At 38.7% G+C, this 23,852-nt stretch overlaps 1 protein-coding gene across 3 annotated transcripts; it reads left to right on the top strand.

The window, feature by feature from the left end:
* The first annotated feature begins 695 nt into the window (after nucleotides 1-695).
* On the top strand, nucleotides 696-21,151 carry LOC132103165 (chromodomain-helicase-DNA-binding protein 4-like). 3 transcript variants are annotated; one of them, XM_059508034.1, is made up of 40 exons: nucleotides 696-823; nucleotides 1,552-1,615; nucleotides 2,456-2,568; nucleotides 2,822-3,085; nucleotides 4,118-4,236; nucleotides 4,352-4,647; nucleotides 4,808-4,926; nucleotides 5,935-6,052; nucleotides 6,189-6,358; nucleotides 6,531-6,779; nucleotides 6,978-7,181; nucleotides 7,274-7,485; nucleotides 7,571-7,702; nucleotides 7,813-7,909; nucleotides 8,200-8,391; nucleotides 8,995-9,195; nucleotides 9,317-9,454; nucleotides 10,104-10,225; nucleotides 10,347-10,520; nucleotides 10,778-10,919; nucleotides 11,077-11,208; nucleotides 11,292-11,409; nucleotides 11,503-11,627; nucleotides 11,747-11,839; nucleotides 11,933-12,071; nucleotides 12,807-12,976; nucleotides 13,067-13,244; nucleotides 15,812-15,898; nucleotides 15,989-16,080; nucleotides 16,165-16,298; nucleotides 16,372-16,516; nucleotides 16,641-16,797; nucleotides 17,153-17,247; nucleotides 17,384-17,624; nucleotides 17,898-17,957; nucleotides 18,035-18,199; nucleotides 18,292-18,400; nucleotides 18,878-19,010; nucleotides 19,117-19,312; nucleotides 19,968-21,151. In XM_059508034.1, exons 2-40 carry the CDS (start codon nucleotides 1,567-1,569, stop codon nucleotides 20,141-20,143), a joined length of 5,856 nt encoding a protein of 1,951 aa, XP_059364017.1. In that variant the 5' UTR covers nucleotides 696-823; nucleotides 1,552-1,566; the 3' UTR covers nucleotides 20,144-21,151. The 3 variants fall into 3 exon arrangements, with proteins under 3 accessions (XP_059364017.1, XP_059364014.1, XP_059364016.1); XM_059508031.1 differs by having other exon boundaries at nucleotides 13,067-13,256; XM_059508033.1 differs by having other exon boundaries at nucleotides 772-896; nucleotides 13,067-13,256.
* The last annotated feature ends 2,701 nt before the right edge of the window (nucleotides 21,152-23,852 follow it).

The following is a 23,852-nucleotide window of genomic DNA, read 5'->3' as shown; positions in this document are numbered from 1 at the left end:
AGTCTAAATGTGTGTGAGGTTCTATTTCAGGATTGTCAGGGCATATCCCATTCATGAGAGTTTGAGTTTTAGTGCTGCCGCTTCCCACAGACTCATTACAGGAGTCACTCTTCAGACTCGGTCTGATATGGGACCAAAAAGAAGCACCGTTGCACCTTGACATTTCAGCCTCTCTGAAACCGTGAAGTGTCACTCTTGTAGGTGTGTGATGTTTGACAGATACCCGAAGTGCACTCCGTGTTAGCCCGACTTCCAACCAGGTGCTCATATGTATTTTCTGTTGTTCGTGCACCAAAGCCCGAGCCAGGTGAACAGACAGTCACAGATTATTATGGTCTGTCACCAGTGGCCTGGGGTTTCCCTGGAGACCATGTGACTGGTGTTGTTTTTTTCCTTCCCTCTCTTTTAGGACTTGTGTTTATTATGGGATGTCAGAGCAGCCTGCTTATGACTATTATGGGATGCCGGAGAGGGTGGGAGGGGGCAGTGTCTCCATAGCAACGTGGTTGCTAAGGGGGCAGGGACTAAGAAAGGGGAAGGCAGTGTGTACTTGCTGGTACTGTGTGCGAGGGGGGGATGATTATTATGGTCTGTAGGCTGCGAGGTAACTATGCAGAGTTGAGTGAGTGTTGTAAGGATGGGGGGAGTGTGCCTAGGATTATTATGGGATGTCTCTACCCCCCCGCCCCACCCCCCCGATTTCTTTGTGTGTTTGAGGATGTTCGCTTCTGGTCACTGACGCTGGTGAAAGGGGAGAAGAGTGGACGACGTCTCCCAAAGATTTACACCTTTTCGGAGCTTCTTTTATATTTTTCAGTGATAGGTAAGTAACCTGCAGCTTTCGCGTCAGACTAAAGCTGATCATATCGCCGACTATCTACACCTTGGACTGACCTGTAAGTCAATTCCTCCCACCCACCTCCAACCGCCTGCGTAAAAAAAATAATAAATAAAAAATAATATAAAATTGTATATATACACACACAAAAAGACATTTGCGTTTCTCGGTAAGTTTTTCTTTAAAGCATAAAACAAAAAATACAAACATAGCTAAAATTACTGGTAATTTGCAACTGTGAAACACCGTGTTAATAAAGCGCCGTATGGTGTTTGTCGGGGGCTTCGCGACCTCCGCGTGTTATTTATTCAAGAAGGAAAGTTTTAAAGATACGAATCTAACCAGAAACGAAGGCAGATAAGCGCTTTAACTCAACTCATCCAGCCGGCTGCCATTTTCCCTGCAGCCGGATCACTTGACTCCGTTTGCTAGCTTTGCTAACTTGATTGACAGCTAAGTTGAGGGGTCTTGCGATCGGATCGAGCGAGAAAGTTGACGGAAAAAGCTGAGATGACACGATTACGTCAAACTCTTTTAACACTACGCGTTGTATGATGTTGAAGTTTTTAAATGTCACAATCGTTAATTGACTTTTAATTCATCTTAACACAGATAGCTTCCCCGTCAGTTGTTTAAACGTTATCTATTTCTGTCAGTATGGAGTGCTGCTAAAAACCAAACCCAAATATTGTTGTCATTTCTATTTTATCAAGCGTCCGGACGGGGATATGTCTGGGAGTGAAGACGACAGGGACCATTTTGGACCTATGAGAGATGGTAAGGTTTAGCTGCCCTGTCAGGACCCTTATTAACCACATCATGTTATATAACCTCCCCAAATGAGCCTAAACTAGCAAATGAAAGTAACGTTAACTGCTGACATGTCATAGATGGTACTTCTTGACGAATGGTAATTTCAGGAAGGAGAACGCTGCTAACGTTAGATTTAATGTTTTTTATGTTTTTCTCGAGCTGGCTATCCACGTGTTACTGCATCATGCTCCTATTTAAAGCAAAACCTTTAATGTTAGTTTATGATGCAGTAGCGGCGAGCTGTATGCAAAAGTCACATTACTTCCTGATTCACTGGTCAGCAGAAGATTAAAATGATAGATAACCCTATTTGTTACGGACCTCTTCGTATCGTAAGAGCGAAAAATACTTTGTTTTTTCTACCTTAGCGATCATACCTCGCGCAATATTGTTTGTAAATAGTGGGACAAACCCGTTTGTTTTGCTTTCCTCTTCCGGCTGCGCTCGGTTCTGGCGTTGACAGCGCAGCCTATCAGCAGAGTGCTTATAATAAATGAATGATTTTAAAAGCAAGAGCCTTATGACCTAGTTACACTGCTGCTGACATATTTGGACAGTACACTCACATCTTAAAGCAGGAATGCATAAAAACAAAAAAGTATTCTGAATGCTTAAAGATGTGATATATAAAAATTAGATCTAAACTGATGTGACATATTACCTTTAGTCATTATATTCAAGTCATATGGGTTGTAATGTTGAATTAAAAGTACTGTATCAGTTCAGGTATAGTAGGAATGACAGAAAATCAAAATTGAGATGATTGTTCATGTTTGATGCATGCTGTGTGTCTGTTTTGGACAGATGATGCCGATGAACCAACATCAGAGGCAGAGACTCCCAAATCCAAAAAGAAGAAGAAAGCAAAGAAAAGCCGTGAAAGCAGGAGCAGCAAACGACAGAAACTTCTCAGAGAGGTTAGTGGAGCACCTTTAGGATCTGAATATATACTGTATTTAGATATATAAATACTACCGTTTAATGTTTGGAGTTTTAAATAAATACTTTTGATTCAGCAATGATTCATAAAATTGATCAAAAGTCACATCACTCATCATTTGCCATTACCATCACTGTTAAACCTTTAGATGAACAAGCATTGAACTGAAAGGTTTTTCCCTGAGTTTATCTGATATTGTCATCTCTCCTTGGGTGGATATTGTGGTCTAGGACGTTCCTGTCAGCTCTCCTGAAATCATGGAATCAATCCGAATGGTAGAAGGTGAGGAAGACAAGGAGGACCGAGTGATGCGATCTGAGAGTGAAGGGAGTGACTATGCACCAAGCAAGAAGAAGAAAAAGAGATCCAGCTCCTCCAAAGAGAGAAAGAAGGGAGGTTCAGTGGGAGAAAAGGCTGGTGGCTCATCTGGAGGAAAAAGCAAACGTAAAGACCCAGAGCCTGAGGAAGAAGATGACGATGATGATGATGGTCAGGTAAGGTTTAGCCAATGGGTGGCCATTGTTCATCCCTGGTTTGATGTTAAAACCTTGGGACAACAGCAAACAAATCCAATTCAATGTCACATGAGGTTGATCTACTAAGTACAAATACATAAACACACAAACACACACACACACACACACTGTGCATTTACAAAAGTTGTGCCACAGACACAAATGTATTTACACAGGATTAAAAAATGCCTGAAAGATATTTGTGCCCAAGATATATTATTATTATTATTATTTTTTTTTGCGACTTTAATAATCAGCATTACTTGTACAAAGTACATGTTCCTGAAAAGATCTGACACTGATTTTGAGCCTTGTCTTTGCTTTCACTGCCTAGATTTGTTGCCACAAAAAATACAGATTTTCAGTTTTGTTTCTGATTTTTTTTTTCAGTGCTTCTTATATCATGTAAATTAGGGTTCCTCAGATCTTGTCTTGAAGTGCCAATGCGCTGCAGAGTTTAGCTCCAACCCTGATCAAACTCACTTACCTGTGATTTTCTTAATGATCCTGAAGACACTGATTAGCAAACTCCGGTGTTTGATTAGGGTTAGAGCTAAACTCTGCAGGAAAGTGGATCTTGTGGGCTAGATTTGAGGATCCCTGTTATACATTTTCCTTCTTTTGGTACACTACCATGCAAAAGTTTGAGGTTGGTAAGATAAAAAAAATTAAAATTCTCTTATTATTTTTGTTGTAACCGTGATGCATTTTTTTCCGGATTCTTTGATAAATAGTTCAAAAGAACAGCATTCATTTTAAAAATATATTTTTTGTAGCATTATAAATGTCCTTACTGTTACTTTTGATATATTGACTGAATCCTTGCTGAATAAACGTTTATTTTTCTTTAAAAAAAAATTGCAGCCCCTAAAACCTTTGAACAGTAGTGTATGTTATGTTATCAGATAAAGATTCAGGTCACATGATATGTGTATATATATCTCAGGTTATAATTTCATGATTGCGTTCTCTAGTGTTATTCACCTGTCATCTTCTGTTCTTATTTCACAGGAACCCAAATCTTCCTCTCAGCTGTTAGCAGACTGGGGAATGAAAGACATTGACTACACCTTTACCCAAGAGGACTACACCTCTCTCACCAATTACAAAGCTTTCAGTCAGTTTGTCAGGTAGAACAGTGGCGCTTCTCTGTCAGTTTTTGCCCCATTTCTATTATCGTCTTACATAAACATCTAGGTTATCTTGTGACTGATCTGAAATGTTTTTTCTCCCTCTTCTGTTTAGACCTTTAATAGCTGCTAAGAACCCTAAGATCGCTGTGTCAAAGATGATGATGGTGTTGGGGGCTAAATGGCGAGAGTTCAGCACTAATAATCCCATGCGAGGCTCAGCTAGTGCCAACGCAGCCCTGGCAGCTGCCAATGTAGCTGCTGCTGTGGAGAGTATGGTGACCAGGGTGGACAGAGGAGGGGCTGTTCCCATGGCCACGCCCACATCAACAGCAGCTCCTGCTGCACCACCCCCATCCCAACAGCCCCCAGCGGTCCCCCTGCGAAAAGCCAAGACCAAAGAGGGCAAAGGTCAGAGGAGAGAGAGAGGAATTGGAAATTAAATTGTCAGGATCAGAAATAATTAACAGAGAACAAAATGAGGAAATTTTTAGAGGACCAAAAGAGAGTATATTATGTGTGTTTTTCAATCTACTTAACACTTTTTGTGTCATTTATATATCTGGTTTAGGCCCAAATGCACGTAGAAAGACCAAGTCCACCCCAAAGCCCCAGGACAAAAAGTCTAAAGCGAAGAAAGTGGCTCCACTGAAGATAAAACTGGGCAATTTCAAGAGAAAACGTTCATCTGTATGTATCTATTCCATATGTGCTTACATATGTTACTGCAGCATAATTTAAATTAGCTAAATTATACATGTTATTCATATTTATTTAGTATTGTTAGTTAATGCAAAGTTCTGTCATGAAACTCTAGATGGCGCAGGCTGATAGATTCTAACTCAGTTTTAGGTAATCAAATCATTACTCGCATGGCTCAGCTGATTAGTTTCTTTTCACATCAGCAGCCAATGAGCTTGCAGCTCAACTTTCAAATACTTGGCTAGTTCTGTGGCAGTTGCAACGTGCATCAGAAACCCTCTACCTGCCCCAGCTCCACCTGTGTAGATCTGCTACGGGATGATTTTATGTATGTTATATATATGAGGGTTATTTTAGATTTGATATTTTTACTCTAGCAGTATTTCCTACATGCTCACTGCAGCATGTCTGTGGATGTATTGGCAGTAGCAAGTCTCTGTACTTCTTCTACCGCAGCAGTATAGCAGATCCATTCAAGACCCAACACATTAACATTGCTATGTATATTACCATGCTAAACTTTCCAGAGAGTTGTCATGACAGAACTGTTATAGTTATTTAATTATATAATAAAATAATATACATATATAATATATATAATATTTACTACTGTTAAATAGTTTGGGATGAATAGTTTTTTTTTTTTAAGAGATTAATATACTTTTATTCAGCAAGGATGTATTGCAATGATCGTGAATTCACAGTTAAAAGGACAGTGAATTTATAATGTTACAAAATAAAAAATGTGTCACTGGAAAATGTATCTCAGGAATAAATTACATTTTAAAATGTATTAAAATAGGAATAATTTATTTTGTTTTATGTTTTGATCAGAATAATTGCTTTGTGTTAAGAGACTTCTTTCAAAAACATTAAAAGATTTTACCAACCCCTGTCTGTTTAACGGTAGTGAATATATATTCAATTATTCCTTATTTTTATTGCTAACATCGCTAACTTGTTTTGCACCCTTTCACCCATGGTTCCTTCTCTCAGAGCGGTGAGGATGATGATGGTGAGAGCGATTTTGACGGTTTCTCCATAAGTGATGGATCAAACAGTCGGAGCAGCCGCTCCAAGAGTAAAAAATCCAAGAGCTCCAAGAAGAAGAAGAGTGAGTCAAAGACAGCACAACTCGGATTGTTCTGTTCACACTAATGAGCACACACACACTGTAATGAAAACACTATACTACTTTGGCCACCTTCTAGCCATTTACATTTGTTATAAACCCTAAATTTCTTTCATAGTGGATGAGGATGCTGATGGCTATGAGACGGATCATCAGGACTACTGTGAGGTGTGTCAGCAGGGTGGCGAGATCATCCTGTGTGACACCTGTCCAAGAGCCTATCACATGGTGTGTCTAGATCCTGACATGGAGAGAGCCCCAGAGGGCACGTGGAGCTGCCCCCACTGCGTACGTACATGTAAACATGTTCAAAATAAATGTCGGGCCTTTCCTTGAGCTGTTGTGGGCTCATCAAGTAAATTCTATTTTCTGTGTGTGTGTATGTGCACTATTTCTCTACCATTGATATTTAATGACTAAAGTTTCTGTTGTTTATGCATTATTTATGTCTCTCTCTCAGGAGAAGGAGGGAATTCAATGGGAGGCTCGTGAGGAGAGTTCTGAGGGTGAAGAGGAGAACGATGATGGAAGAAGGGATGATGGAGGGGTAGAAGAGGAGGACGATCATCATATAGAGTTTTGTCGGGTGTGTAAGGATGGAGGAGAGCTGCTGTGCTGTGACACATGCCCCTCGTCCTATCACTTGCACTGTCTCAACCCTCCTCTGCCAGACATCCCCAACGGAGAGTGGATCTGCCCACGCTGCCTGGTGAGAGAGGAATAATAATATAGTATGGTCATCCAAATCTATCCGTTGGATTAGGTTTTCTTGAGGTTTTATTTTCAGAGATGCCATAGCTGAAATATGTAGGATTCCAAACATATATATTTTTAAATTTATTTAAATAAATTTTATATTGTGGTTCCATTTGGCAAAACATAGAATATCATGTTTTTGCTTTCTCAGAGTGCTCCACTGAAGGGCAAAGTCCAGAAAGTTCTGGCATGGCGCTGGGGTGATGCCCCTCCCCCTATGCCTGTGCCGCGTCCTGCAGAACTTCCAGCCGATGCTCCGGATCCTCCTCCTATGATTGGTCGGAAGGAGAGAGAGTTCTTTGTGAAGTGGTGCAACATGTCTTATTGGCACTGTTCTTGGGTCCAGGAACTACAGGTGACACACAAATAGAAACATACTATTTCTTGTTAAACGGAATGTGCCAATATTAAAATCTTACAATAATTTATTTTTCTTTCTTGTCACAGTTGGAACTGAACTGTCAGGTAATGTTCCGTAACTACCAGCGGAAGACAGATATGGAGGAGCCCCCCAATCTAGAGATGGGTGCTGAGGGAGACGAGGATAAGAGCTGCAAAAGGAAGAACAAAGATCCCTTTTATGCACGCATAGAGGATAAGTATGGGCGCTTTGGAGTAAAGTTGGAGTGGCTCTTCATCCACCGCATCTTAAACCACAGGTGAGAACGTTCATATGAACCAGTTGAAGGAAGACATCTGCTGAACTGTTTGGTCATTGATTTTTTTTCTCGTTCTTTCCGGCAGTGTGGATAAGAAGAATAACGTTCACTATTTGATCAAATGGAGAGATCTGCCATATGATCAGTCAGCCTGGGAGTCTGAAGACATGGACATCCCAGACTATGAGACCTATAAACAACATTACTGGAACCACAGGTACATGCACAGGCCTCTACAGCACTTCACACACATGCACACTAGTGTGAAACAATATCGAGTGCAAGTATAAATTAATCTGCATATCTTCTTTTTTTTCTGTTTGTCAGGGAGCTGATGCTTGGAGAAGAGGGCAGACCAGGTAAAAAGATGAAGAAGGTGAAAGTGAGGAAGACAGAGAGGCCTCCTGCTAATCCTGTGGTGGATGTAAGGAACCTTAGAACAACTTGGAGCAATGTTTTTCTACTTTGACTAAGAATTTTAATAGTAAACACATTTAGGTTGGAGCCATGGTTTAGCACTGCAAGTCTGAACCAGACCCACTTCTATTCTCAGTCTTGTTTCCCACTTTTGTCCGATAATTTCCTATTCTCTCAAGTGTAGACATTAATGTAATTATGAGCAAGACCATTTAGATTGATATAGTTTTAAAGAAAATGCATTCATATGTTTTTGTCCGACAATGATCTAATATTCTTCCTGTCCCTTATTTTCAGCCCACTATGAAGTTTGATAGGCAGCCGGATTATCTGGACTCTACTGGCGGCACGCTTCACCCATACCAGCTTGAGGGACTGAACTGGTTGCGGTTTTCTTGGGCTCAGGGCACAGACACCATCCTGGCTGATGAAATGGGTCTCGGAAAGACGGTTCAGACTGCTGTCTTCCTCTACTCGCTCTACAAAGAGGTGTGTTTCTAAAAACATATTGTAAGTGCATTAACACTCGGAAGTTTCGGCATTAGGCACAAGTATTTTGTACTCACTAAGGTTGCATTTCTTTGATCAAAAATAAAGTAAAAACTGTATTATTATTACAAATAAATTTTTTTTAGCAGCCATTACTGTCTTCAGGTCTTCACTGTCTCATGATTTTCAACAATCATTCTGATATGCTGATTTGGGGATCATGAAACAGTTTTTATTATTATCAGTGCTAAAAATAGTTGTGCTGCAAGGATTCTTTGAATAGTAAATTTAAAAGTACAGCATTTATTTACAGTAGAAATCTTTTGTAAAAAAAAAAAAAAAAAATCTGTGACCTTTCATCAATTTAATGGATCGTTGCTGTATAAATTAAAAGTATTCAATTCTTTCTAACAGAAAAATCTTACTGACCCCAAACTTTTAAACCGGTAGTGTAATTACATTCTCTTGTGTTATTTTAGTTTGATTACTTGATTTTACAGTAATAAATTATCTATAGGAAGACATGTTCATCATAAAAGCTATTGTTTGTAATGTGGCATTACAAGTTTATAATACAGTACATTTGCTAATGGTCTCTCTCAGGGTCATTCGAAGGGGCCGTTCCTGGTCAGTGCCCCTCTGTCCACCATCATTAACTGGGAGAGGGAGTTTGAGATGTGGGCCCCAGACATGTATGTGGTCACTTATGTGGGTGATAAAGACAGCAGAGCTGTCATACGAGAAAATGAATTCTCCTTTGAGGACAATGCCATACGCGGTGGAAAGAAGGCCTCCAAAATGAAGGTATGAATCCCAGAGGAAAGGAGGTTTGGACGGGTAGAGTTGATACAGTAGCTTGTGGTTTGATGATATGCTTCTTTGTCTTTACCTGTTTACGATGTGTGGTTCTGCTTCATGTGTACAGAAAGAGGCTTCTGTGAAGTTCCATGTGCTTTTGACATCTTATGAGCTGATCACAATCGATCAAGCCATCCTGGGCTCCATCGACTGGGCTTGTCTTGTAGTAGACGAAGCCCATAGACTGAAAAATAACCAATCAAAGGTAAGCTCCTTATGTCAAATGAGTGACACATCAAAATATGTACTAATTAAAGGATTTGTTCATCCAGCAGTCAAAATTCTGTCATCTGTCATCACCCTCCTGTCGTTCCAAACCTGTATGACTTTATTTAATCCTTGGAGCACAAAAGAAGACATTTTAATAAATGAAGTGATTGTTTTTTCATTTTAAATGTTGTCTAAATTCATTTATTCATTCTGAGGGATCCTGTTTTTTTTCTGTGAACCAGTTTGATTTGGCTTACAGAACCAGTTTTAGGGGTTCTTTCACAAATCTGACTGATTTGGTCATTTAGTTCAGCTCACTTACTCCAGATATCAGCCATTATCTGCCCCACTAGAGGTTATAACTTACATTTAGTTTTTTCCACACATAAAGCTATCTAATGAATATTAGTTATCTGATGATTTGAAAAATAGTGCATACTTTTATAGTGCATTTGCACTCTTTATGGAGAAAAGATATATACAGATCTGGAGCAACATGAAATTGAAAAGATGATGAAAGAAGTTTAATTTCTGAGAGATCTATTGCTTAATTATTATTATTATTATTATTATTATTATTATTATTATAAACTAGTATTTGATATAAAACTAACACAATCTCTCTCTTGTTTTATCTCTCACAGTTCTTTCGTGTGTTGAATAACTACCCTCTTCAGCATAAGCTGTTGTTGACAGGCACACCTTTACAGAACAACTTAGAGGAGCTCTTCCATCTGCTCAACTTCCTCACACCTGAGAGATTCAAGTAAGTGTGTGTTTGTGTGTGTGTGTGTGTTCTTGATAGGTGAATGCAATGAGGATGTTTGTGTGGCCTGTTTTTTTTTTTTTCTTTTTCTGTTGTTCGTTACTAAATGTGTGTGTTTCAGTAATCTGGAAGGTTTCCTGGAAGAATTTGCTGACATAGCTAAAGAGGACCAAATTAAGAAACTGCACGACATGTTGGGTCCACACATGCTCAGAAGACTCAAAGCTGATGTCTTCAAACACATGCCCTCTAAAACGGAACTCATAGTGCGAGTGGAGCTCAGCCCCATGCAGAAGTAGGAAACTTGTTCAGTGTTTGTCAGTGTTCTGCTAAATATTCAGTACATTCATTCCTCATTTGCGCCACCTGCTGGACACCCTCTCTGTTATTTACAGCATGAGTCTTTGCTGTATGACTGACAGATTGATGATTCTGATTTTTTCAGAGTGTGTACATTTAAAAAATTTAAAAAAGAATTAAAGTTGTGTGGGCCATTTGAGACTTTTATATGGCAACAGTCTCTGATTCAATCTTTCTGTTTTTCTGAAACAGGAAGTACTACAAGTACATCTTGACACGCAACTTTGAAGCTCTGAACACTCGTGGAGGAGGAAACCAGGTGTCTCTGCTCAATGTGGTTATGGACCTAAAGAAGTGCTGTAACCACCCCTACCTCTTCCCAACAGCTGCTAATGTGAGCTTTCACTCACTCACTCACTCACTCACTCACTCACTCACTTTCAAATAGGACAGTACCATTTTACAGTAGAAATAGGGGAACTTACAGTTCTTTGGTTTTTAATTAATAACAGCAGTACTTTCAACTGATCGTTATGAGTCTGATTTTGCAGGAAGCCCCTAAAATGCCCAATGGCATGTATGATGGCAGTGCCCTGACAAAGGCTTCTGGGAAACTGATGCTTCTGTTTAAGATGCTGAAAAAACTGAAGGAGGGTGGACATAGAGTGCTTATATTCTCACAGGTACACACAAATACCTTACACAGAATACAGATATACTTAACTATATACCCAAGTATACTTAAACGCATTGTGCTTGGTTGTAGATGACAAAGATGTTGGATTTGCTGGAAGACTTTCTGGAAAATGAGGGGTACAAGTATGAAAGGATAGATGGAGGAGTGACTGGAGGGATGAGGCAGGAGGCCATCGATAGATTCAACGGTAAGGGGAAGAATGTCATCAATTTCCATGAAATAGCAAGGTCATAATGGATGTTTTGTTTTGACAAAATCTTTTTCTTTCCTCTTACTGCAGCTCCTGGTGCGCCTCAGTTTGTTTTCCTCTTGTCCACCAGAGCAGGGGGTTTGGGCATCAATTTGGCAACCGCTGACACTGTCATCATTTACGACTCTGACTGGAACCCACACAATGATATCCAGGTAGAGGCGACGTAAAATACCTGATGCTAAAACTGTCAAACACCTGCATCTATCTCTGTGAGAGCGTCCATGTGGGTGAACTCTATCCGATACTGTTTCTCTCATGTTGTCTTTCTCAGGCATTTAGCAGGGCTCATCGTATTGGTCAGAATAAGAAGGTGATGATTTATCGGTTTGTCACTAAAGCATCCGTGGAGGAGAGAATTACACAGGTGAGATATGCCAAACTATGTTGAAAAAACTCTTTAAAAAAACAATCAAACACTGGCATTTGCAAAAGTCATCTCCTGACTCTTTTGTCTTAGGTTGCAAAGAAGAAGATGATGTTGACTCACCTGGTGGTGCGGCCTGGTCTGGGCTCCAAGGCTGGATCCATGTCCAAACAAGAATTGGATGACATCTTGAAGTTTGGCACAGAACAGCTTTTCAAAGAGCTTGGAGAGGGTAATACTGTTTCAGGGAATTCTGCTTCATCTTCTGAACATAATATTTATTTGAGATCAGAAAATAAAGCATTTGAGAGAATAAGAATGACTTTTAAATGTGGTAAAACGTTGTAACACGTACAGCTTTTAGTTAAGGGTTTGTATGTGGTGTGTTTTGTGTATCAGCCACTATCGCATCAACTACAGAAAAGGTGTCAAACATAAGCTGCTGTGGTAGAAAAGTGTAGTTCTGCTTTCAGTTGAAGATTATTTAGAGCTCTAAACTAAACGTGACCTTACTGAGCACTGATGTTAAGAAGCCGAGTTTTGTTCCGATGCTGCAGTAGGTTTTTTTTTCTTTTTTATAAATGTGTTTTCTGGCTTTTGAAATATATTGCTTTTTTTACATGGTGGCCCAGAGAAAATGTAGTAAAGTAAAAAAAACTAAAACTAAATATGACACTGCGCAAACCAAAAAAAGAAAAAAATCTTATTCCTGAGGCCTGGGCCATCACTTGCCTCGCTCTCTTTAAATGAGTGTTATGTTTTATTTTTATCTACTATCTGTCTTCGTCTCTCTCCCTTAAAATTAGAGTCAGGCAAGCTTTATCAACATGATTAAAATATAGATAGTTTTAGAATATACAGAAAATAAAAAAGGTGAATGTGTTAATACAGAAATGAATGGCAAAAATCTGCACAAGAAATGAAAGGGACCAAGTAAAAACTAAAATCAGAGAAATCTGCCCTCCAGGTGACAATAAGGAGGAAGACAGCAGTGTGATCCACTATGATGATAAGGCGATTGATCGCTTGTTGGATCGAAACCAAGATGCAACAGATGACACAGAGCTGCAGAGTATGAATGAATACCTCAGCTCTTTTAAAGTGGCCCAGTATGTGGTCAAAGATGAGGACGAGGAGGTGAGTTTGTGTGGGATTGTGACTGTGTGTGGTTTGTTTGTGTCTTATGTATGTACTCTATATGTATATCATATGGCGTGTCTCTGTCAGGAAGAGGATGTGGATAGAGAGATCATTAAGCAGGAAGAGAGTGTAGATCCTGATTACTGGGAGAAACTGTTGCGCCATCATTATGAGCAGCAGCAGGAAGATCTCGCTCGTCACCTGGGCAAAGGCAAACGGCCACGCAAGCCCGTCAACTACAACGACTGCTCACAGGAGGACAGAGGTAGTAGACGGGGTACAGACGCACTTTTAATGCTTTTTTTACTACTCTTTCCCTGTATGTTTGTGGTGGTTGTTATGGATGTGGTGTTATCTCAGGTCAGGAATTAATGTTTTTTGTTTAAAATAATGCAGTTATATTTATAAATTATTACAATTACGATCTATTAATAGTTTATTTTATGCTGGTGGTTGTGTAGATGTACATTACCAGTCAACAGTTTGGACACACCTAACAATTATTATATCTACTATAAAACTAAACAAAACAATTTTTATTATGTGGTATATTATGTACTAGAAAATATTAATCAAAGCAAAACATTTATATGGCAAAAATATAGGAGGCTTAATAAAAAAAAAAAACCTTTATACAACCCGAATTCCGGAAAAGTTGGGACGTTTTTTTAATTTTAATAAAATGAAAACTAAAAGACTTTCAAATCACATGAGCCAATATTTTATTCACAATAGAACATAGATAACATAGCAAATGTTTAAACTGAGAAAGTTTACAATTTTATGCACAAAATGAGCTCATTTCAATTTTGATTTCTGCTACAGGTCTCAAAATAGTTGGGACGGGGCATGTTTACCATGGTGTAGCATCTCCTTTTCTTTTCAAAACAGTTTGAAGACGTCTGGGCATTGAGGCTATGAGTTGCTGGAGTTTTGCTGTTGGAATTTGGTCCCATTCTTGCCTTATATAGATTTCCAGCTGCTGAAGAGTTCGTGGTCGTCTTTGACGTATTTTTCGTTTAATGATGCACCAAATGTTCTCTATAGGTGAAAGATCTGGACTGCAGGCATGCCAGGTTAGCACCCGGACTCTTCTACGACCAAGCCATGCTGTTGTTATAGCTGCAGTATGTGGTTTTGCATTGTCCTGCTGAAATAAACAAGGCCTTCCCTGAAATAGACGTTGTTTGGAGGGAAGCATATGTTGCTCTAAAACCTTTATATACCTTTCAGCATTCACAGAGCCTTCCAAAACATGCAAGCTGCCCATACCGTATGCACTTATGCACCCCCATACCATCAGAGATGCTGGCTTTTGAACTGAACGCTGATAACATGCTGGAAGGTCTCCCTCCTCTTTAGCCCGGAGGACACGGCGTCCGTGATTTCCAACAAGAATGTCAAATTTGGACTCGTTTGACCATAAAACACTATTCCACTTTGAAATAGTCCATTTTAAATGAGCCTTGGCCCACAGGACACGACGGCGCTTCTGGACCATGTTCACATATGGCTTCCTTTTTGCATGATAGAGCTTTAGTTGGCATCTGCTGATGGCACGGCGGATTGTGTTTACCGACAGTGGTTTCTGAAAGTATTCCTGGGCCCATTTAGTAATGTCATTGACACAATCATGCCGATGAGTGATGCAGTGTCGTCTGAGAGCCCGAAGACCACGGGCATCCAATAAAGGTCTCCGGCCTTGTCCCTTACGCACAGAGATTTCTCCAGTTTCTCTGAATCTTTTGATGATGTTATGCACTGTAGATGATGAGATTTGCAAAGCCTTTGCAATTTGACGTTGAGGAACATTGTTTTTAAAGTTTTCCACAATTTTTTTACGCAGTCTTTCACAGATTGGAGAGCCTCTGCCCATCTTTACTTCTGAGAGACTCTGCTTCTCTAAGACAAAGCTTTTATAGCTAATCATGTTACAGACCTGATATCAATTAACTTAATTAATCACTAGATGTTCTCCCAGCTGAATCTTTTCAAAACTGCTTGCTTTTTAGCCATTTGTTGCCCCCGTGCCAACTTTTTTGAGACCTGTAGCAGGCATTAAATTTTAAATGAGCTAATTAAGTGGATAAAAGTGTAGAATTTCTCAGTTTAAACATTTGCTACGTTATCTATGTTCTATTGTGAATAAAATATTGGCTCATGTGATTTGAAATTCCTTTAGTTTTCATTTTATTAAAATTTAAAAAACGTCCCAACTTTTCCGGAATTCGGGTTGTATATATATATATATATATATATATATATATATATATATATATATATATATATATATATATATATATATATATATATATATATATATATATATATATGTGTGTGTATACCGTATTTTTCGGACTATAAGTCGCACCTAAGTATAAGTCCCATCAGTCCAAAAATACGTCATGACGAGAAAAAAAAAAAAAAAAGTCTCACTGGACTATGTTGCATTTATTTAGAACCAATAGAAAACATTACTGTCTACAGCCGTGAGAGGGCGCTCTGTTTTCAGTGTAGGATACAGGAGGACTGAGCAGCATAGAGCGCCCTCTCGTGGCTGTAGACAGTAATGTTTTCTCTTGGTTCATGTCAAATTAATTTTGATAAATAAGTCGCACCTGACTATAAGTCGCAGGACCAGCCAAACTATGACAAAAAGTGCGACTTATAGTGCGGAAATTACGAAGATTATGAGAAACTCAGTCCAGTGTGTCCCGTTTGTTTTAGTTGTCTGCATGAATCCTTGTTGTATTGTCCCCTTAAATTAAATATTTTTTGTCAAGAGAGCTCAAGGGCTCAGTAATATATTGCCTCACTCATTTGTGTTCCCAGACTGGCAGGATGATCAGTCTGATAACCAATCAGATTACTCGGTGGCTTCAGAGGAGGGTGATGAGGACTTTGACGAGCGGTCTGAAGGTGAGGAATAAAGTTAAACCATCCTTAAACAATCCGAATAAACAGTTATTATATATTTGTATTTACATGATCCTCTTTTTTTGTTTTTAGCTAACTCCCGAAGACCAAGTCGCAAGGGCTTGAGGAATGATAAAGATAAACCACTGCCCCCTCTATTGGCCAGAGTGGGAGGAAACATTGAGGTTCAACTTCAGTTAACTTTCAGCTTGTTTCAGCTATTCCTTTCACATACTCACAGTGATAGTTAACCTCTCTCTCCTCATTAGGTTTTGGGCTTCAATGCTCGACAAAGGAAGGCTTTCCTGAATGCAGTGATGCGTTATGGGATGCCTCCCCAGGATGCCTTCACCACCCAGTGGCTTGTTAGAGACCTGCGAGGCAAATCAGAGAAGGAGTTCAAGTAAGTCTGACTGTCCTCAGAGGAGTTCTTGTTTTGACCTCATTTACTTGAAGACTGTCTCTCTCTTTCTCAGGGCATACGTGTCCCTCTTTATGCGTCACCTATGTGAGCCAGGCGCCGATGGGGCAGAAACATTTGCTGATGGTGTTCCACGGGAAGGACTGTCACGACAACATATTCTCACGCGCATAGGTGTAATGTCACTGATCCGCAAGAAGGTGTGTGTGAGGTTGTGGTTGCTAGTGTTTTAGTGGTTAGGAGTGAGCTGCTGGATTGAGTGAGTCCGCTATTGGTAAATATCAGTGGTGTTGTTATATGATTGACTGTTTTAATTTCTTACAGGTGCAGGAGTTTGAGCATGTCAATGGTCAGTGGTCAATGCCCTGGATGAAAGAACTGGAGGAAAGCAAAAGAGCGGCAGCCATCGCAGCAGGAGAAGATCCAAAAACTCCCTCTACTGGAACACCTGCAGATACCCAGCCCAACACACCAATACCAGGTACACACATGCATATGAATGTTGTTAAAAACTCAAAACCAAGAAAACAGTACTAAAATTGTAGAAAAATAGAAAATAAATAAAATACTTAAGTAGAAACTAAAGCTATATAGAAATATAAAAAAAATACAATTATACTTTAAATGGCTAAAAATGAATTAAAATTAAAAAGGGAAATAAAAATATTTCCCCAATAATCTCAAATAATTCAACCTTTTTATGACAAGTTGCATTTTTTTTTTAATCTATTCCCAGAAGAGGATTTATTCTTTATTCTTTATTCACAGACAATTTGTCTAGTATCTCTGCATTGACAATTCTTACACATTAATCTGACTCTCTTTTATCCAAACAGAAGACCTTTCCAAGAGCGATGATGTAAAAGAGCTGGAGGAGAAGATGGAGCTGGATGGAGAGAAGGAGACAAAAGGCTCCAGACAGGAGGATGAGGTACTTGTTATTTACGGTCTCACTTTTTCACTTCACCTTCCTGTTTCTCTTCTCTGTATTTTTAAACACTTTCCTTTTGTGAACACCTGCTTGTCTTACTTGTCCAACTCATTCTCACATCACCTCTTTTTCTCAGATCATTGAGATTCCTGATGAAGGTGAGAAATCCCCCTGTCCGGCAAAGAAAGAGGAGACTAGGGACAGGGAGAGAGAGACCACCACACCATCAGCAGAAAAGGATGGAGGAAGCATAGATGAAGAAAATGAAAAGGATCGGGACAAAGAGAAGTCCACTGAATTGAAGGAAAACACATCTTCAGATGTCAAAGCTGAAACTTTAGAAGCCACAAGCAGTGTAGACACATCCAAAACCAAAGGTGAAGTGCTAAGCACTACCTAAAATAATGCAAAAATACAAATTTATTTTACATTTGATTTGACATCCTCTTATATTAATATCTCCATGAAAATGACTTTTCTAGTAAAGGTCCCCATGTGCGAGATTCCAATTTGAATTTAAATGTATTGAAATTCATAGGAATACATAAACTGTCAAATTCTCTTGAATTGAAAGTGAGCCAGTTCTTCAGTTCTAAATTTTGCATGACCCCGATAACACATAGCATCAATATTGTCGTACTCCATTGCAGAAGAATCTGAAGAGAAGACCGAAAAAATGGACACTAGCCCAGCAAGAGATGAGAAGAAAGGTACATGCTTACACAAATAGCAACGTTATACCACAAATAACTGTTACAATGAATAATCTCTCTCTCTCCTCAAACAGAGCTGAAAGACGAGAAGGACGGAGTGAAGTCAGAGGTCTCCGCTAAGCTGCAAAATGGAGAGAACGTCAAAGAAACAAGCGGAGGAGGGGATGGAGTGAGTGAGGAAAAGAAGAAAGCAGTGAAGCAGAGGTTCATGTTTAACATCGCTGACGGGGGTTTCACAGGTACACTGGGAATTTACTGTGGTTGTGTGTGTGTGTGTGTGTGTGTACATGCCGGTGAATTCTGAATCCGTGAACTCTCTGTTTCTCTCTAGAGCTTCACTCTCTCTGGCAGAATGAAGAGAGAGCCGCCACGGTCACCAAGAAGACTTACGAGATCTGGCATCGTCGCCATGACTACTGGCTGCTGGCTGGTATCATACAGTATCCTTTTAACCATTAAGTTGAATCTTATTTTTATTTATTTGTTGTTGTTTTTTTATTGTTTGTATTATTTAAAATACACTAGCTGTGCAAATTTGCAAACACAAATAAATCATTTTTTTTTTCTGCATTTTAAAAGAATAATGATATAATTAAAAGTGAAAGTAACACAAAACTGAAAGTAAAACTGAAGTAACACAAACATAAGTATGGGAGCTATGTTGTAGACGAGAAATGTGAAATAAATCAAAACTGTCCAGTACTAGCAATCTAGTGGACACTTATACCTCTAAGAAATGTATACGTAAATAATACATGTCTTCAAAGCGAATTTCCTGCATTTGAGCATAAGCCTTTAGAACAAAAAGTCTTTTTAGATCATGAGCAACATAATTCAGTGTGTCCAAACTTCTACAGTGTATCACATATCTTAATATCAGAAACTGTCTGTTATGTCCTTCACCTCTATACCATCAGCCACGGCTATGCTCGTTGGCAAGACGTACAGAATGACCCGAGGTTCGCCATCCTCAATGAGCCTTTTAAGGGAGAGATGAGCAGAGGAAACTTCCTTGAGATTAAAAACAAGTTTCTTGCTCGCAGGTTTAAGGTTAGAGATGCACAGATATTACGAAACCGTACAAACTGCCAGGCAGTGTTTCCCCAGAGCTTCATGGCTGTTCTTTCAACTGCTTCATTTCTGTGTCTGTCTTTAGCTGTTGGAACAGGCACTGGTGATCGAGGAGCAGCTCAGACGTGCTGCGTATCTAAACATGACAGAGGACCCCTCTCACCCCTCCATGGCACTCAACACACGCTTCAGTGAGGTGGAGTGTCTGGCGGAGTCACACCAGCACCTCAGTAAAGAGTCCATGTCGGGAAACAAGCCTGCTAATGCAGTTCTACACAAAGGTACAATAGTTCCCAATTCTGTGCACAGTATAAATTACCACACAGCTTTGGACACACTTTTGCAATGCAGAAGTGTGCTAAAAATATAAATAAAAAAAAAATATATATTTTTCAATATAAAACCAAATCAAAAAACAAGTTTTGTCCATTTTCGTGACACATCCACATTATATTTTCTTAATTGTTGTTAAACAACCAGAGATAACCTAGTAAATTAAATTCGAAGTCTCGATGTAGTGTTTTTTTGACTAGGCAAAATTTGACAATAGATGCTAAAATAGATGCAGAGCCCTGGTGGATTTACGCATTGTGATTTAAGTACTTATTGTGTTTATTTGCATAGCTATAATTGCATAATACTATAAAATAAATGTGTTAAAATAATTTGAACATAAATGTAAAAAATAAAATGACATTATACATTAAATATAAAAGTACAATTGCCAAAATTTTTAAAAGCTTAGGACAGTGTTTCCAGCACAGCACTGCTCAAAACCACAAAACTTCACACTTAGTATCTCAGCATAGTTTTAACACATTTGGCTTGCTTATTGCATCCTGTAGCTGTACTAATGTCGTTTAAAGGCAAAAACGAATTCATGTACTTAAAATGTTCAAATAAATAAATCTGTCCTACCTCAAATTGTTCTGTCAGTTCTTAAACAACTGGAGGAGCTGCTCAGCGACATGAAGGCAGATGTCACCAGGCTCCCGGCAACCATTGCTCGGATACCGCCCGTCGCTGTGCGGCTGCAGATGTCAGAAAGAAGCATCCTTAGCCGGCTGGCCAGCCGAGGACCGGAGGTCACACAGACGCAGGGGCCACGCTGATGACTCCTTGATGACTTATTCACTCGTACCTCCCATAAGTCACGGGATGAGGAATCATCTCACACACATACAGACATGCACCTGGGTCAGGGGATCAGATGCATTGTATATATCTGAAATAAGTTCCAGCTGCCTACACTAGTTTGGACAGCATGAGAGTGGAGCTGTTCCTAGTTAACACACTGTGGTTCCCTAACATTTAAGTTCAATTGAGGCATTCCAATCCATATACACAGCACCCAAATCATTCTCCAGTATATATCCAGTTGGGGTTTTCCAGATCACCTCCTCTGCACTGTTGTAGTCAAAGCAGGGCTTTTTGTGAGTTTCCACAATTATGCTCCAAGCTTGAAATTTAAATGCCTGTTTGAACTCTGTAACATCATGTGTTTTCCAACTTCTTGTACTGTAAGTATCATCAAGCAGCAGTTGGAAGCCTAGTGAAAAGTTTATGCTGGTGTAAAAACAGTACCTGTCCCGAATGCAGAGTCTACACTTTGGTGACATATAGCTGGATAGACTGTCAGGTAATAAATAATCCACTGATGCAGGCTCTGCAGAATTACCCTTCTTAAACACATACGCACTCTTCAGAAATCAAAAATTTCAAATGGACTTCAAAAATGCATTCAGAACTCTTATAAGGCCATCAAATGACCTTCCATTCCTTTAGATTAAATATATATTATAACCAAGATTTTGTTTTTCATTATGAGAACTACTGCTTTAAGAAAAGTCCAGCTCTGTGTTCACCATTGTTTATTAATATTTCTGTTCTTGTTAAAAAAATCTCTCTCCTGATTGGCCTGTGTATAATGTAACTAGACAATAAGTCCCAGTTTCCTTTTCCTACAAGAGAAGACAAAATTCCCCTAGCACAGGTAAAAAAAAAACTTACACACTTTAAGTTTTGAATATCTCACTTTGTAATTATCGTTGTTACCGTTGTTCTTGTTATGTCTCATGTTTCTAAAAAATTTTTCAGACCTGCAATAAAAAAAAGTTAACAAAGCTTGCAGCGTTTTCTCTCTTTGTTTAGGTTTAGTGCTTCATATGATGGTTCTGCTGAAATATTGATCTGGAACTATTTTCCTTTTGATTTTTAGCTACATTTCAGCCTTTTTTATTTTTTATTATGCACGTATTTAATAGTTTTTACCTTGTTCATTATTAATCCCCTAAAATCAAGTTCATGGATTCCATTTGGATCTTCAATCGTGTTCTGCAGATAATATACATAAGTCTCTTCTACAGACCAGTTTTGTAAGACATACAGAACCATATGAATCACAGAACTGTGTGTGTGCAAGGTATTTTTAAATCTGAATCAGATTGGGAAAAACGGTTGGATTCAAGGGTTACATGGCCATGCATTTCTAGCAGTGCCGTCGCTCCCTACACGCAGAGTACGCAGTCTGCGTGCGTAGGGCACTAACTCCCAGAGGGGGCACCATCCCAGTTGCTCAAAAAAAAAAAAAAAAACCTTCCGCCATTCTCCCATCCGCGCTCGCGACCGCTTGCACCTCATTTTCTCGGCTGAATGTTCATAATTGATGGATGAACATATATGTCCGGGTAAAGGACATCAGCAATCCGGCACAGAGAAAAGAAAACTAAAGAAAGTAAAACAATAATTAAAAAAAAAGTTGGCTTGACGTTAGATGTTAGATGAGTCTCAAATTTAGGGACCGTCTCTAAAGTTACATGCGATATTGGTATACACTTTTCTAACGTCAGTAGCATTTGAGGAGAATGACTTACATTCATAAAAACAACTGTAATTGTTCATCTAGGTGACAGCTATAAAACACAATTGAATTGAATGTTGGATATTTATTAAAATAAACTGTAAATCATATGTAAATTATGCTACTTTTCACATGGGCTCAAACGCAAATTTGAAACTCAATAGCATTTGAGGAGAAAGACTTGCAGTCATAAAACAATTGTAATGTGTTCATTTAGGTGTCAGCTACAATGCACACCTTATACATTTTTAATATATATTAAAATAAATCAGGCACATTACTTTGAACGTTTTTTTTTTTTTTTTACGAAAATTACCCATGGTTTTAACAATAACACCGCAAATCATCGTTCTTGTTACCATGGTAACTGCAAATTAACCATGGTTTTGTTACTTCAAATAATAATTTACAAAGTATTAATATACTGTAATATTTTTTTGATGTTGTTGTTGCTATAAAAAAGAGCTAAGCCATCAATAGCCTTTAAAATGACTTAAAATGCATTATATAAAAAAACAATGAGGCAATAATGATTGGTTAATAATAAAACTGTTAAAATACATAATGTAGGCAAATACAAAATAAACAATGTATGTACGTTATTATAAATGCCTAAAAAGGGAGCCAGATGTCATGAAATTGCTGCTGTTACACTTACAGGAGAATCAAATCCTTGTTTAGGCTACTGACCAAACATTTCATTCAAACAGTCACTTAATCTTTCATTTTTGGCCACCTTTTTGCTATAGATGACACAGCCTTTATATAATTTCTTCAACAAAAAACATGCATATCACAACCCTTACAAAAATAAACCATGGTTTTATCATAGTAAAACTGCTTAATTTCCTTTTGCATGATTTCTTAATGCTTGAGACTATAAAATAAATTATCATAATAAGTCATAATAAAGTTATAGCCATAGGTAAATGTCGAGAGCTACAATTGTAATTTGAAAATAATACAATTTATTCATTTAGTTTTTTTATTTGATTAAAGTTATTTTTTCACCCCTATAGTAGGTGTTTTTTTCATCATCATATTTGAGGAAGGGGGGCACAACAATACAATCCTGCTTAGGGCACCCATTTGGCCAGCAGCGGCCCTGATTTCTAGTTACACCACTCTTTTCAACAGTACCGACATTTCATTTGGATCAAGTTCAGTCGAATTGAGGTTTTTACATAGAAGCTTCTCAATCTGATTAAGACATCAATCCATATATAAACTGATTTGTTTCCATGTAAACATAGCGATCATATTGTGAGATTACTTGGAGGGGAGAACAGCAGAGGATAGTTCATAGAGAGATAAAGAGCGAGTTAATAAATGACAAAAAGCAGGATGGGGAAATTGTCAATTAACGAAAATGGCAGGGTGGAGGCAGACAACTTATCAGAGCAAATGCTTTGGGCAAAAGAGATTTGCAATAGAGATGCGCAAGTCAAGATTAGTTAGTCAAGTCTTCTCTTTGCTGGTTGTTAAATCAATCTGCATGGCACAAATACAATGTTTGATCCATTCCATTCAAGAGCAGAACTGGACATCGGATAACTGCGTGTGTGTGTGTACGTTTTGAAGAGAAGACAAAAGCATGTCACGAGGGTAAGAGACTTCAAACAATACTTGTACATCTCAAAAAACAAACAAACATGGCTTTACCATGGTACTTACTTTGTCAGTTTAGATTAAATTGAGATGATTGATCTTTGAATTATTTTTAGAAATATATTTGGCATTTTTTAGGAGATGCTCCAACATTCTAGATCCAGTCTGCTGGTTGAAACCTCTCTTTGCATTAATATTTTCAAGGGCTTCCTGTTGCTGCCGGGATCAGATTCAGCTTTTTTGTTCAGAAGTGCTATCTGTGCTCCAAACTATAATCCAACCAAACATATTCATTCCAGACTCTGTTCTGGACTTTACATGTATTCAAATATTATAGTTGTGACCTGGAGATT

This window comes from Carassius carassius, chromosome 24 (assembly GCF_963082965.1).
Source record: "Carassius carassius chromosome 24, fCarCar2.1, whole genome shotgun sequence".
NCBI lineage: Eukaryota > Metazoa > Chordata > Actinopteri > Cypriniformes > Cyprinidae > Carassius > Carassius carassius.
The sequence above is the reverse complement of the archived record's forward strand: the minus strand, read 5'-3'. Positions and strand labels throughout refer to the sequence as shown.

What these genes read in the sequence shown, in the direction of transcription:
- LOC132103165 (XM_059508031.1), top strand. Translation starts at nt 1,567, where the DNA reads ATGTCTGGGAGTGAAGACGACAGGGACCATTTTGGACCTATGAGAGAT. An exon ending in AGAAGGCCTCCAAAATGAAG is followed by an intron (nt 9,196 to 9,316) that starts GTATGAATCCCA and finishes TCATGTGTACAG; the next exon opens with AAAGAGGCTTCTGTGAAGTT. An exon ending in GGACAGAGGTAGTAGACGGG is followed by an intron (nt 13,257 to 15,811) that starts GTACAGACGCAC and finishes TTGTGTTCCCAG; the next exon opens with ACTGGCAGGATGATCAGTCT.